This window comes from Lissotriton helveticus, chromosome 1_2, assembly GCF_964261635.1.
Source record: "Lissotriton helveticus chromosome 1_2, aLisHel1.1, whole genome shotgun sequence".
Lineage (NCBI taxonomy): Eukaryota > Metazoa > Chordata > Amphibia > Caudata > Salamandridae > Lissotriton > Lissotriton helveticus.
Genome location: NC_136058.1, coordinates 153,388,235 through 153,401,389, shown reverse-complemented (window position 1 = coordinate 153,401,389; position 13,155 = coordinate 153,388,235). Strand labels below are relative to the sequence as shown.

At 46.9% G+C, this 13,155-nt stretch overlaps 1 protein-coding gene across 1 annotated transcript in view; it reads right to left on the bottom strand.

Annotated features, from left to right (window-relative positions):
• Positions 1–13,155, bottom strand: part of TMEM59 (transmembrane protein 59) — a 186,836-nt gene that overhangs the window by 38,643 nt on the left and 135,038 nt on the right. Inside the window, exon 6 of the mRNA XM_078670389.1 lies at positions 6,736–6,835. Coding sequence (XP_078526515.1) covers positions 6,736–6,835 — 100 coding nt within the window. The remainder of the gene's footprint in view (positions 1–6,735; positions 6,836–13,155) is intronic.

Below are 13,155 nucleotides of genomic sequence, written 5' to 3'. Positions count from 1 at the left end.
CTGATAAACTGCTCTGTGATATCTTTTTCCAATAAGAAAAGAGAGAAAATTCTAAAACTGGAATGGAAATGGGCAAAGTAGTAAAGAAGAAAACAAGTTACTTACCTGTAACTTTAGTTCCCCAGTATTGGTAGCTTTCATAGATTCCCATGCTTTTGTATCATTCCCCGTCGTCGGACTGGGAGTCTCGGTAATAAAAAATACCATAGTAGTAGGTACAAAAGAGAAAGGAAAGGCCTAGGCCTCATTCCCTTTTGTAGCATATCAGCCTCTTTTTGTAAAAGAGACCAAACTCTAGGCATCAGCCAATCAGAAGAGCCTCACCCTTAGAACCTTCCTGAAGGAACCTCAGAGCCTCAGATTTTCGTAGCCGTTGTGTGCTAGACACCCTACTTGCTGATGGCTGAGCTTTCCCCGGGGAGGTGGGTGGGCGCATGGGAATCTATGAAAGTTACCAATACTGGGGAACTAAAGTTACAGGTAAGTAACTTGTTTTCTTACCCCAGTATTGGAACTTTCATAGATTCCCATGCTTTTGTATCAGAATAGCAAGCAGTAAACCATCATAAACACATTTTGTAAATAAGTACATCATAACATTAGAAATGAAATAACAAAATGTGTTACCCATGGAAGGTGGGATAGAAAGGAAAGCTCACCTATCACTTGAAGAGGTTGCTCAGGACAGCCTGGCCCACTGCTGCGTCATCCTGCTGCAATGACTCTAAGCAGTAATGCTTAGTAAACGTGTGCACGCTGCTCCAGGTAGCAGCCCTGCAAATGTCCTTGACATGCACCCCCGCAAAGAGGGCTGTAGAAGATGCCACTGACCTCGTTGAGTGAGCACGGACCCTGCCCACCAGAGGTTTTCCTGCCATCTTGTGGCAATGCAGAATAGCACTCGAAATCCATCTTGAGATCCCCTGTTTGGACAGAGGAAGACCTTTGTTCGGACCGCCGAAGGCAATGAACAACTGCGTAGACCTTCGAAAGTCCTTGGTAGGGTCAATGTAGAATTTGAGACATCGTTGTAGATCCAGAGTGTGCAATGTTTTTTCCGCTGGAGTGACTGGGTTCGGAAAAAACGTTTTTAGAATCACTGGCTCATTTAGGTGAAAGTCTGTAGGTACTTTGGGGATGAACCTGGGGTTCGTCCGCAAGATGACTGTGTTCTTTTTGAACTGCAAAAACGGTTCCTGGATAGTAAGGGCCTGCAACTCCCCCACTCGCCTTGCGGAGGTGAGGGCCAAGAGTAAGGCCAGCTTCCAGGACAAGAATTTCAGATCCGAGCGGTGAATCGGCTCAAAAGGACCCTTCATTAATTGAGCCAGGACTAAGTTCAAATGCCACGTTGGAGGAGGAGACCTCACTGGCGGAAAAACCCTGAACAGGCCTTTGAGGAATTGCTTGATAATTCTTGAAGACCATAGCGAAGGACCAGAAGCAGATCTTCTGAATCTTGAAATTGCTGCCAAGTGGACCTTGATTGTAGAATGGGACAGATTAGACTTAGCTAGCGAGAGTAGGTAAGGCAGGAGTTGATGAGGTTTTGAGGTGAACGGATCAACCTTATCTTTTTTGCACCAAATACAGAACCTTCTCCATTTAAGCCGGTATGTTCTGTTTGTTGAAGGCGCCCTTGCCTGGGAAAGAATATCCTTGATCTCCTTGGAAAGAGGAACGTTCATGTATTCTCGCTGGTCAGGAGCCATGCTGTCAGGTGTAATGACCTTGGATCTGGGTGCCAAACCTGACCTTCGGACATTGTCAGGAGATCCGGAACAGCCTCCAGACTTATTGGAGGAACTAGCGATAGCAGATGGAGCTCGGTGTACCAAAACTGTCTCGGCCATGCCGGGGCTATAAGAATCAGCTTGCATGGCTCTGTCTTCACTTTCCTGATGAGGCGTGGAATCAGGGGAATCGGAGGAAACGCATAAAGAAATCTCCCCGTCCAGGTTATTGAGAGGGCATTGCCCAATGAGCCTTGATGGTGGAACCTGCTGGCGTAGGCTCGGCACTTCTTGTTGGTTGGCGTCGCAAATAGATCCACCTCTGGTGTGCCCCATGTTTGAAAGAGCCGATCCAGAACCTGTTGTTTTAGCTCCCACTCGTGACTGACAGAAGTGAGTCTGCTCAGTCTGTCGGCGCCCTCGTTTAGCGCTCCTGGCAAGTGTTCCGCCTTTAGAGAAATTCCGTGAAGAATTGTCCATTCCAGAATCTGTTGAGCCTCTCGCGACAAGGGAAGTGACCTCGTACCTCCTTCCTTGTTCACATAATGCATAGCCGTGGTGTTGTCCGTCCTGACTAGCACCTGTGAACCCTGGAGACGTGGAAGAAAGGCTTGAAGCGCTAGCCTGATCGCTCTCAGCTCCAACAGGTTGATGTGTAACTTTTGGTCGTTTGGAGACCAATGGCCGCTGATGTGCAGATCCTGCATCACTGCTCCCCATCCCTCCAATGACGCATCCGTCGTCAGTATGTGAGGCGATGGAACGTTTGCGAAGGATAGACCTTGGCATAAATTGTCTTGATGCGACCACCAAAGTACTGCCTCTTTCATCTCCCGCGTGACAATCACTTTGTCGTCGAACGATCCGCGGACTTGCTGCCACTGAAGGTCCAGTTGCTCCTGCAGGGGACGCATCCGCAATCTGCAGTGTGGAATCAGGGGAATACATGATGACATCACCCCTAGCAACGACTTGTAGCTGCGTACAGAAAGACACTTTTTTCTTTGAAGGCTTTGAGCCAATATTTGTAGTTTCAGTATCCTTTCTCGAGTAGGAAAAGCCCTCGAGATCTTTGAATCCAACACTGCTCCTAGGAACCGTGCCTTCCTTGAGGGCACCAGCACGTATTTGTCTCTGTTCAAGGTGAGTCCCAGATTCTGGAACAGATTGGTGCAAGCCTGCACCGCGTCCTGCGCCAATGCTCTGGTCGGGGCCTTTAGTAACCAATCGTCCAGGTAAGGGAAGACCTGAAAGTGGTTCTTTCGCAGAAATGCTGCCACCGGTGCCAGCACCTTCGTAAAAATCCTTGGGGCAGAGCGAAGGCCGAACGGCAGAACTCTGAATTGAAAGTGGCTCTTGGCTACTGTGAAGCGTAGGAACCTTCTGTGCGCTGGGTGAATCGGGACATGGAAGTACGCGTCCTCCAGATCAGGCGTGGCCATGTAGTCCCCCGGGCTGACCATCTTGAAAACGTCCTGTAAGGACACCATCCGAAAGGACAGGGAGATGAGATAGGTATTTAGCTCCCTGAGGTCCAGGATGGGACGCCATGTTTCCAGCGTCTTTCTTTCCAGGAAGAATCTGGAGTAGAATCCCTGGCCTTGTTGGTTGGAGGGGACCGGCTCTATTGCCCCTTTGCGGAGCATTTGTTGGGCTTCGAGTCTTAAGAGACGCAGATGCTTTGATGGAATTACTGCCGGGGGCCTGGGTGGAGGTACTTCCATAAATTCCAGAGTATGTCCTGGTTTTATGATGTTGAGCACCCAACGGTCCGATGTAATTTGGGACCAGTTCTGATGGAATTTTGATACCCTGCCTCCAACTGAAGATCTCCTGGAGGAGGGAACAGTAGACAGAGCCAGGAGGCCGCTATTGACGTTTGGACGAATCACGTCCACGGGCAGCCTGCTTGCCCTTGTTGTAAGGTCTTGAGTAACCTGAAGATTGCCCTTGACGTTGTTGGTATGACTGGCGGTTTGGTTGGTATCCAGAGGTGGTCGACGAATAACGCTGCTGCTGCTGCTGGTAAGAACCTCTGTAACCACCTCCTCTGCCTCTCGCACCTCGAAACGGAGTTTTGCGATACTGGAGGGTTCCCAGCGCTCTAGCTGTGTCGGTATCTTTCTTGATCTCCTGAAGAGTATCATCGATCACCTTAACGAAGAGGGCCTCGCCATCAAAAGGCAGATCCAGGACCTTGTTTTGGACTTCTGGTCTGAACCAGGTCGCCTTCAACCATCCCTGGCGTCTCAACACCGCCGCTCCTGCCAAAGCACGAAAGGCCGTTGTGGCAATGTCCATGGCACAGTCTATGATCTCCATAGAAACTGCCTCACCTTCTTGCAAAGTCTTCTTCGCCTCTAGCCCTGACTCCGGAGGAAGTTGTTCCAAATATGGAGCTACATCGCACCATAACTGGCGATCATATCGTCCCAATATTGCCAAAGCATTGGCGGCGCGAATCAGAAGGCTAGCCATTGATGAGAAGCGCTTGCCCGTGTTATCCAGCCGTCGTCCATCCTTGTCAGGAGGGGCCGTTAATGGAGCAGAAGGGTTCCGTGACCTCCTTTGCGCTGCCTGCGAGATTACAGAGTCAGGCTTGGGATGCCCTGTTAGTGCTGCAGGTCCATCTTGTGGTGCCTTATACTTCTTGTCCAAGCGCGGTAGCACAGGGACCACCGTTGCTGGGTTTTTCATTGTCTTCAAACCCTCCTCCCATAAATGATCCACAATCGGAATCGACTTTGTCGTCTTATGGTGAGTGTCTTTAAAATCGTATAAGAAACAGTCCGTCGTTTGAGCTGGCATCACCAATTTAAATCTCCCAGCTGCTCGTTCCATGAGCTGATGAAAACCGCTGATGTCAACGGGAGGAGAATCACCTAAGTCCTGATGAGGCGAAGCTTGATCCGGGATGATGTAATCATTGTATTCATCACCATCCTGATCTGAGTCATGATTATTATCCGATGACACGTCATCATCATCGTTCTGATCCCCATCCGGATCATTGGTTGGCTCCGACGTAGCCTGAGGCACTGGCCGCTGTGGTTGCGGAGGAATGAGCATCGGGTGGCTTGGAGGCACCACAGATGATTGGCTCCTCACTGGTGATGAAGGAGCAGACCTACGTGGTACTGGTCTGTCAGCTTTCGACTTGTAGTCTTGCAGCATCTTGTGCAGGTCATACAGGAACGTTGTCGGAACTGAAACCATGTCTTGTGGCTCATAGTTCCCAGAGTGGGCCGTCTCTTGATATCCGCCCCCGCCTTGTACATATGCCTCCTCCGAATCTGTGTCCTGACTCTTGATGAGAAGCTGAGATGGACTATTGGCATATTCAAAAACATCCTGTCCGTCTCCCTCAGAGTCCTCCTGGTTTAACAGCATAGAGGGTGGTAAAGAGGTTACCCTTCTCGGGGACGTCATCTCAGGCGTGATTCTTGTCAAAGAAATCGTCACCCGTCTCTCCGCAGCCAGTATCGTCGGTTGTTCCGTCGGCGCAGGAGAAATCCTCGTCGACGATATAGGAATCACTGATGTCGTCGTCGACGCCACCGACGACGAGCCCGCCGTCGATGTAGATATGGTCATCGTCGTCGATGCACTCGTCGACGACATGACCGTCGTCGACACCGTCGTCGATACCGTCGTCGCCGTCCTCGACGACACTGCCGTCGTCGCCATCGCTGTCGACGATGATGATTTCTTCGACGACGACGTCTTCGTCGACGATGATGTAGGTACACTCTCCGTCGACACTGCCGCCGACGAACTTTTCTTCGACGACGACGGAGGTTTCGTCGTCGACGCTCCCGTCGACGAGCCCGTCGACGGGGCCAACTGTATCTTGGGCTTCATTTTCGTCGTCGACGGAGCCACCGTCGACGAAGTCTTCGTCATAGAGGACTTGGAACTCCTCTCTGAAGAATTTGAAGAGGGTTTTTTGAAGGCTGGGTTTGTCTTCTCACCCTTAGGAGGCGAAACCAGTTCTGCCTTGTCAGCCCCACTGTGGTGAGGGGAACTTCCTGAACCCCGGCCATCAGACTCCCTGGGGGTCTTCTTTGAAGCCTTTACGGGGCGTCCCACAGAGGAAGAGGGGGAACTTCTACCCCTTTTCACTGACCTTTTGGAGGAAGCAGATGACGCCGATTCTTCCTCATCACTGGAAACTCCATGTTTCCTTTCCTTTTGCCTCTGCAGCCATGTAAGAAGCCTTCCAGCACGATCTCTCAAGGTCTTGGTGGAGAGAGTGCGGCAAATCTTACAGTCCTCTGCCTTGTGATCTGGATAAAGGCAGTAGATGCAATCCTTATGTCTATCCTCCACAAAAAGCCTTTTCTTCCCACAGGTGGAACAGGGCTTGAAAAGGGCTTTCTTCTTCTCAACCTCAGACATCTTGTAAGAAAGAGAGAGTTTGCTGAAGTAATGTGAAGAAAATCCTGAAGAAATAACTGGAGAAATGTTTTAGAAGAGTTGAAAATAGAGCAGAGCTCAATGGAGACTCCCTAGCACAACGCGCGGTAGAAAATCTGAGGCTCTGAGGTTCCTTCAGGAAGGTTCTACGGTTGAGGCTCTTCTGATTGGCTGATGCCTAGAGTTTGGTCTCTTTTACAAAAAGAGGCTGATATGCTACAAAAGGGAATGAGGCCTAGGCCTTTCCTTTCTCTTTTGTACCTACTACTATGGTATTTTTTATTACCGAGACTCCCAGTCCGACGACGGGGAATGATACAAAAGCATGGGAATCTATGAAAGTTCCAATACTGGGGTAACTAAGGTATTTGTTCTTAAAGTCAACGTTCTCTAGAGTGTTCTCATTAACACATTTATTGCTAGAAACAAACTATCTACAGTATCCAAATGATAAGTGGGTTATAGGTGGTCACAGGTTATACATAAATACCGAGTATTCTATGGGTAACAACTTTTGTAGGTGAGAGTTAACCTATATGATGCTGTAATTCAGGCACATAAAAAAAAGAAGCAAACAAATACTTACATAGAAAGACATCTCAAAAAACTGTCTCCTCCCTCTTGTTCAAAGTCCCTTGTTCCCTGGAGCCATGATCTCTTTTGCACAGAACCATCAGGCAGAAGATCTAAAACAAAACAGCAGAACAGATTAAGAAACATTATGGACATACATTTCAGCCTACAAATTGCTCAAGAACATATTATTCTTGAATCCCGCCCTTAATGTAGCCATTTAGGTGTTAACCATGCGACTGAAAAGTTCAAGAGGGTATTCCAGATCTATAGATCACATACAAACAAGTAGCCCAAATCCACTGCTTAATCCAATTAAATTAATTGCATTGCACATAATATATGCTTAAGGCTGTTGCACATGAGATGAGATTAATTCCCTAGTTGCATGCAGTGTTCATCAAACAAGCAAGTCTTTTGGGACACAGTGAGGCAGACTGGTTTTCAGTTGTGTACTGGTTCTCAGAACTATTGGCTCCCTGGCTAAAGGTAAGGCCTCCGGCCCGATCAGGTTACTCTGGAGTTTTACGCCACCTTTTCACATATCTTGGCTCCGACCCCTAGGTGTTTAACTCCTTTGAAGTATCTGATCGGTTTCCTAGGACATGGGGTGAGACTAATATGGTTATTTTTCTAAAAAACAGGAAAGATCCCACGCTCTATGGATCCTATTGCCCCATTTCTTTAATCAGTGCGAACACAATGCTTTCCACACAGGATTCTTGCTAACCGATTGTCCGCAGTTATCTCAGGATTGGTTGATCCAACCAGCATGGTTTTATTCTGGGAAGTGATACAATATTTCTCATGCTAATATGGCAATCACGGCCCTAGAGACAGCCTCCTTTGGTGGGGGACGACTGAGCATGATACTTCTAGATGCTGAGAAGGCCGTTGGCAGAGTCTCCTGGCCCTTCCTCTGGTGGGTCATGGAGCCCGCAGGACTAGCCTCTGGTTTTATCTCCAGAATTCCACACCTTTACATCAGTTTGAAAGGCAGAATCCAATGTTCATGCTCCCTCTCAGGGGAGGATTGAGAGGGGGTGGGGGTTGCGGACATGGAGGAGACTTGTGCTACGCTTGCAGCTGGAGGTGGGAGCTCCCGATTTCATCCCCGTTGCGCATGCGCCTTTCATCGTGCCGTCGTGCACATGTCTTTGGCGTTCAGGGAGAGGTTCTTGACACACACGCCCCGTTTCCTCAGCTAGGACTTGAGTGAAGAATGAGTATGTCACCACACTCACTACAGACCCACCGGGCTCCAGGGAGTGGGGGATTAAGGGTGTGGCTCGGTGCTCGTGAAAGAGAAAGTGATGTCTGTTGAAATGAGTGTGTTGAAAAATGGCATTTTGACAATAAGGTTGACTGATGGCTCATGTAAGATTACAACGCCAACGGAGTGCGAAAACCAGCTACTTTCTGCTTAAGAAGCTGGTTTTCATAATCGAGAAAACTCTCTGGTGCGCCTTTAATCAACTTTGAAAGGACTAAAGGCGGTGTTAGTGTTGGAGTTGGAGACCGTAAACAAGTTGTCCTGTCTTACAGTGCATGAACTATACTGCCAGGGTCCGAGGTAGAGTGGGGTGTAGTGAAATACGCTGGAGGACAGTAGGTCTGGGGACGATTCTGTCATGCAGTAGGAGACATGTCCGAGTTATCCGCCTATCTGGAAATCCCCAGGTGCGTCCTAGGACAGTTCAAATGTGTGCCTGACGGAGGCGCCGCGACGACTTCGAATTAGCACTCACCGCGCTATGGGAATAGCCAGGAATGAGAGAATTGGCGCTCTGTTCGCCCATGGCCCGCAGGCACCTTGCCCTGGCACGGGTGCAGAGGACGGAATTCGGCCAGTCCCCCTGCCAGGTTCGGCCGGCTGCATCCCGGCTTGGTGCTCGCTGGAGATGCCGCCCCTAAGCCGGGAGGAATGCCTGGACGTGCTTGTGCAGGGATATGGAATCTCACCTCACCCATACCCCACAATCTCACCCCCCATCTCACCCCCCCTTATTCCACAACCTCACCCCTTCCTCACCAGAGACGCACAGGTTTACGTACTTGCCCTTATGCTGCCCCACGGGCCCTTTCAGGTCCAGGAACATTATTTAACATCAATTGGTAGCCACCGCTTCGATGCTATCGTTCCAAGCAGAGTTGGGCAGGCCTGCAAAAGTTTTGGGTGGGCAGAGTCTGAATGATGTGATGTGGGCAGGTTTGGGTATGCTTCCTCAACCCTCTACTCAGGTGCGCAGCCTTGGTTTCATTGTTGACGACTCTCGCTCTATGCGGCAACAGGTTACCAAGGTTGCTGCTACCTGCTTTACCATTCTGAAATGGTTGAGGAAGATCATGTGGAGGCTCCCATCCCACGCCCTGCGCACCGTAATCCAAGCCCTGGTTACTTTTAGGCTGGATTACGGGAATATTCTCTATTTAGGTGTCAACAAAGAGGTAACACGTAAACTGCAGCAAGTACAAAAATCTGCTGCTCAATTGCTCTGCCGAGTACCCAAAACTACCTCAATGCCTGGGCTGCTGGTAGGTCTCCACTGGCTTCCAGTGGAGAAATGGGTTAAGTTCAAGGCCCTTACTTACATGTTCCGTATTAAGCATGCAAAGTCCCCCCACTATTTGCAATATCTAGCTTGCCCCTATGTTCCCTCTCGCACTCTCAGATCCTCCACCCAAGAGGAATTCCAAGTCCCGAAAGTTAGACTTTCTCGTACGGGAGGGAGCTCCTTTTCTTACCACGGCCTCATTTTATGGAACGCCCTGCCATTGTCCCTCTGCACGCAACCAGACCTTCTCTCTTTCCGCAGATCCCTTAAAACATGGCTTTTCAGCCAATAGGTCTCTCCTCTCTCTGCTGTTCCTTAATGATGCTGGGAAACCCTTGTGGGTAGCTGTGCGCTGGTATATACATTTAAATAAATAAATAAATAAAACATATTGCGAGTTAGTTTGTGGTAAGATGTACAGTATCTCAAATTTGTGGGTGGTGATGGATCCAAAACGGATTATCTGAACACTCGCCGGCAGTCCCTCCACATTTAATGGGTTTATATTTCTTTTCAATCTCTCTGGCCAGACTTGTGCTGGCACGCTCCTGACTTTCCAGTGAGATCCCCTATCCTTTGAACCAGTGGCAGGAATTCTTGAATATCAGTATGCTGGAGAGGATACTAGTAGAGAATGAACCACGGAGGCGGGGGCGTATATGGGACCTACTGTGCTTTGGATGACAGATGCATTTGCTGGCGCGGACACTGGCTTAGCCCATAACATTTTTTTTTTACCACACCAAGTTAGTCTCCTCTACTCTGACCAATGTATTTCTTATCTTGTTGATGACCCTTCTGGCTGCTTCCCATAGAATGTACTTTGTCTTAGTATGGCTATCATTTTGTGTCGGATTTGGCTATTTATTCGGTTTCCCTGTGTTGGTGTATGCTGCTGGTGTATGCTCCAAATAATTTTAATAAAAATAAAATAAAACAAAGTTTTTCAAGAACATATTATTCTTGAATCCCTCCCTTAATTTAGACATTTAGGTGATAACCATTCGATTGAAGAGTCCTAGAGGGTATTCCAGATGTATAGATCACAAGCAAACAAGTAGCCCTAATCCACTAACTAATCTAAAATTATGCTGCCTAAGGAATTGCATGCGGTGTTCATAAAACAAGCAAGTCTTTTGTGACACAGTGACGAAGATTGGGCTTCAGTTGTGAAATGGTTCTCAGAACTTAAAACAAACATTTGTGGCATGTGGAAAATACTGATCCGGCCCACTGCATGAAATATCAGTTAATTTGGCACCACTGCCCTCTACAAAGGATATACATAGGACTAGAAGAAAGATGCTCCCCCTTTAGATGAACGGCTCAGAAGCAGGAACAGATGAATGCTTTTAAAAGTCCAATTCAAGTCAAGGGGGTTGTCAGGGGAGTATATTACATTTGTATTAAATTTCTTCCAGTGAGTCAGGGTATCTGTTACTTTAAAGCCAATTCTATTCAGCTTCATTCCTACCTCTTCTACTGCACACCATTCTAAAACATTGTTGTTCCCCTCTTCCAGTTTTGGGGCATTACTAGAAAGCCAATGCACAGGCAGACAGCACTCAGCCAGCAACAAAAGTGACGTGCGTGGCTTTACTTTTGATCCTATTCTTTGTGTAATAGGCAATCATACCCAGCAAATAAGTTTGGGGTTTGACAGCGAGTATCATTCCCTCCCCATTCTTAAACCGATCAGCAACCATATTCCAGTAGGTGGACAGCAAATACATGTCATCTGAAGACAGGTCATCCCTGTGGATGAGCATTTAGGAAATTTTATTTTATTAGCTTGGACCAGTTAATGCAGCATGGTTAGTGCGGCATATGTTCATTGTATATAGTTAAAGTGCATAATTCAAAATCGATCATGGCTAGTATCTGTACAAAGTAATGGCAGTGTATTTCGCCATTCCTTCTCAGAGAACGGTGCACCACAATCAGTCTCCCGCTTCTGTCTCACCACGTAGTCGTTGTGGGGCATATTCCTCTAATTGTCTGATGTATTCTGGAAACGAACACCTCTTCCCCAGTCCACTCATGCTATAAGTGACAAAGTCTGTGCTGTTGTCTAATCACCTCTGTCTGTTCCTCAGGGTTCTGAGTGCTGTTCAATGCAAAGAAATATGGATGTTAAAATTGCTAATGATCTACATCAAAATCACTTTTGTACAGGTCTAACACTAGTGTGTACCAACCTTCATTCAATTTGGATATGTTCATTACTGTTGTAAATTTATATTCAGGTAATACCAAATGTGGTGAATTAGAGAAGTAGGGAATATTCAATTACATGTATGCAGAAAACACATGCCGTATACTCATAGTATCTACCTTCACCAAGTGTTTAACCCCCCCATACCAGGATTAGAAGTTACTATGTAGCAGTTATAAAAATGTTCGAGGTATAGGGTACAGTGCTGGAAAAGATATAAACATTGCAAGGAGTATGTTTTGGATATAGCTACTCTACTTGCAAGTGACAGGCAGTCCACATTAGAAATAAAGGAATCTGTGAACACAGGTCAGCAGTCTTTTAGTGCTCAGTCTATGCTAATCAATCTATGCTTGTATGAGGAACCAGTCATCTAAATACCAGAAAGATGCAGTGTTGCACCCCGCTCAGAGCTTAGGGCCCCCCATTAAGAACAAGAGAGATTTGTCGTTATCACGCAACCCACACAATTCACCAAATGAATCCAGTCTTGTTAATAAATATGGCCCATTGTCCTCAGAGTCAGTCAAGTTGACCAGTCCTCAGAGTCAGTCAAGTTGACCAGCATGTTGTCAGCATAAAACAATGCATAATGCTGCCAACCATGTACTTTTATCACCCTTCAGTTTAGTTTGTATCTGAGGTCAATCGACAGATGTTCTATTGCCAGTGTTAATGAAGGCACACATGTATGCGCTATAGCTCCTACTCATTGGCTACATAAATGTTAGTTGGTTCCGACTTTAGCCTGTCCACTTGGATATAGGAGACACAGGTTTTCCAAGTTTTCCAAAATGGGAGCCAATGTTTATAAGCTCCAATATACTACCAGATATTTCCAAGATAGTGTCAACAGTTTTCTCTGTATCAAAAAATATCAGTCATCCTGAGGTCACATTCACTCATGTCACCTAGCACAAGAGCCATTCTCTTGAACAAAGCACAATCCCCACTGGTCGTTATGTACCTGGTCTTACATAACTGCATTCAGACGTAGTGCTACAGGTTCCCAAAGAAGTTGTTGTCTGTATTCAACACAGGCAACAGTATACATGCATTATGGCCTGTAGCAGCCTTGTCTGGTTTCAGTATGCCTAGGGCAATGGCTTCAGTAAAACTTTAAGAGGCTAGTCCGTTAATAATCCCCCATAAGTACCACATAGTTCCACATATAAGACATCACATTCTGGAATTCTGTCTGTGTTTAGCTCTTTGATGGCAGATTTAATTTCAGATACATTTATAGGTAGGATACTTTTGCACCCCAGAAGATTTCCTGAGCTTTGTAGATGTTTTACACAGTACTATAACAGTTTTTCAACAAAGGCCACTATGATTGTTCCAACTTTTTTTTTATTTTTTAAAGACACCGGTATAACGTTCTTGCCGCAGGATGACTTTAGCACAGCTGCACGGTCTAGTTCTAGTGCTCCATCTAGTAGTTTATTTATTGTATGACTAATTAAAATCTTCACAATATCACAAAACATAAAAAGGTACTTGCAATACTGCTCATAAAACAAAAAAAGGAGTAAATGAGCCGGCTGTACATGAATAGTCAAATAGCTCCCCAAAACGTATGGTGAGCAGTAGCCCCAGGTGGATATTTAGTATTCAGCCCAGAACAGTCTATCAGAACGATCTATACATCCCCGGATGCACT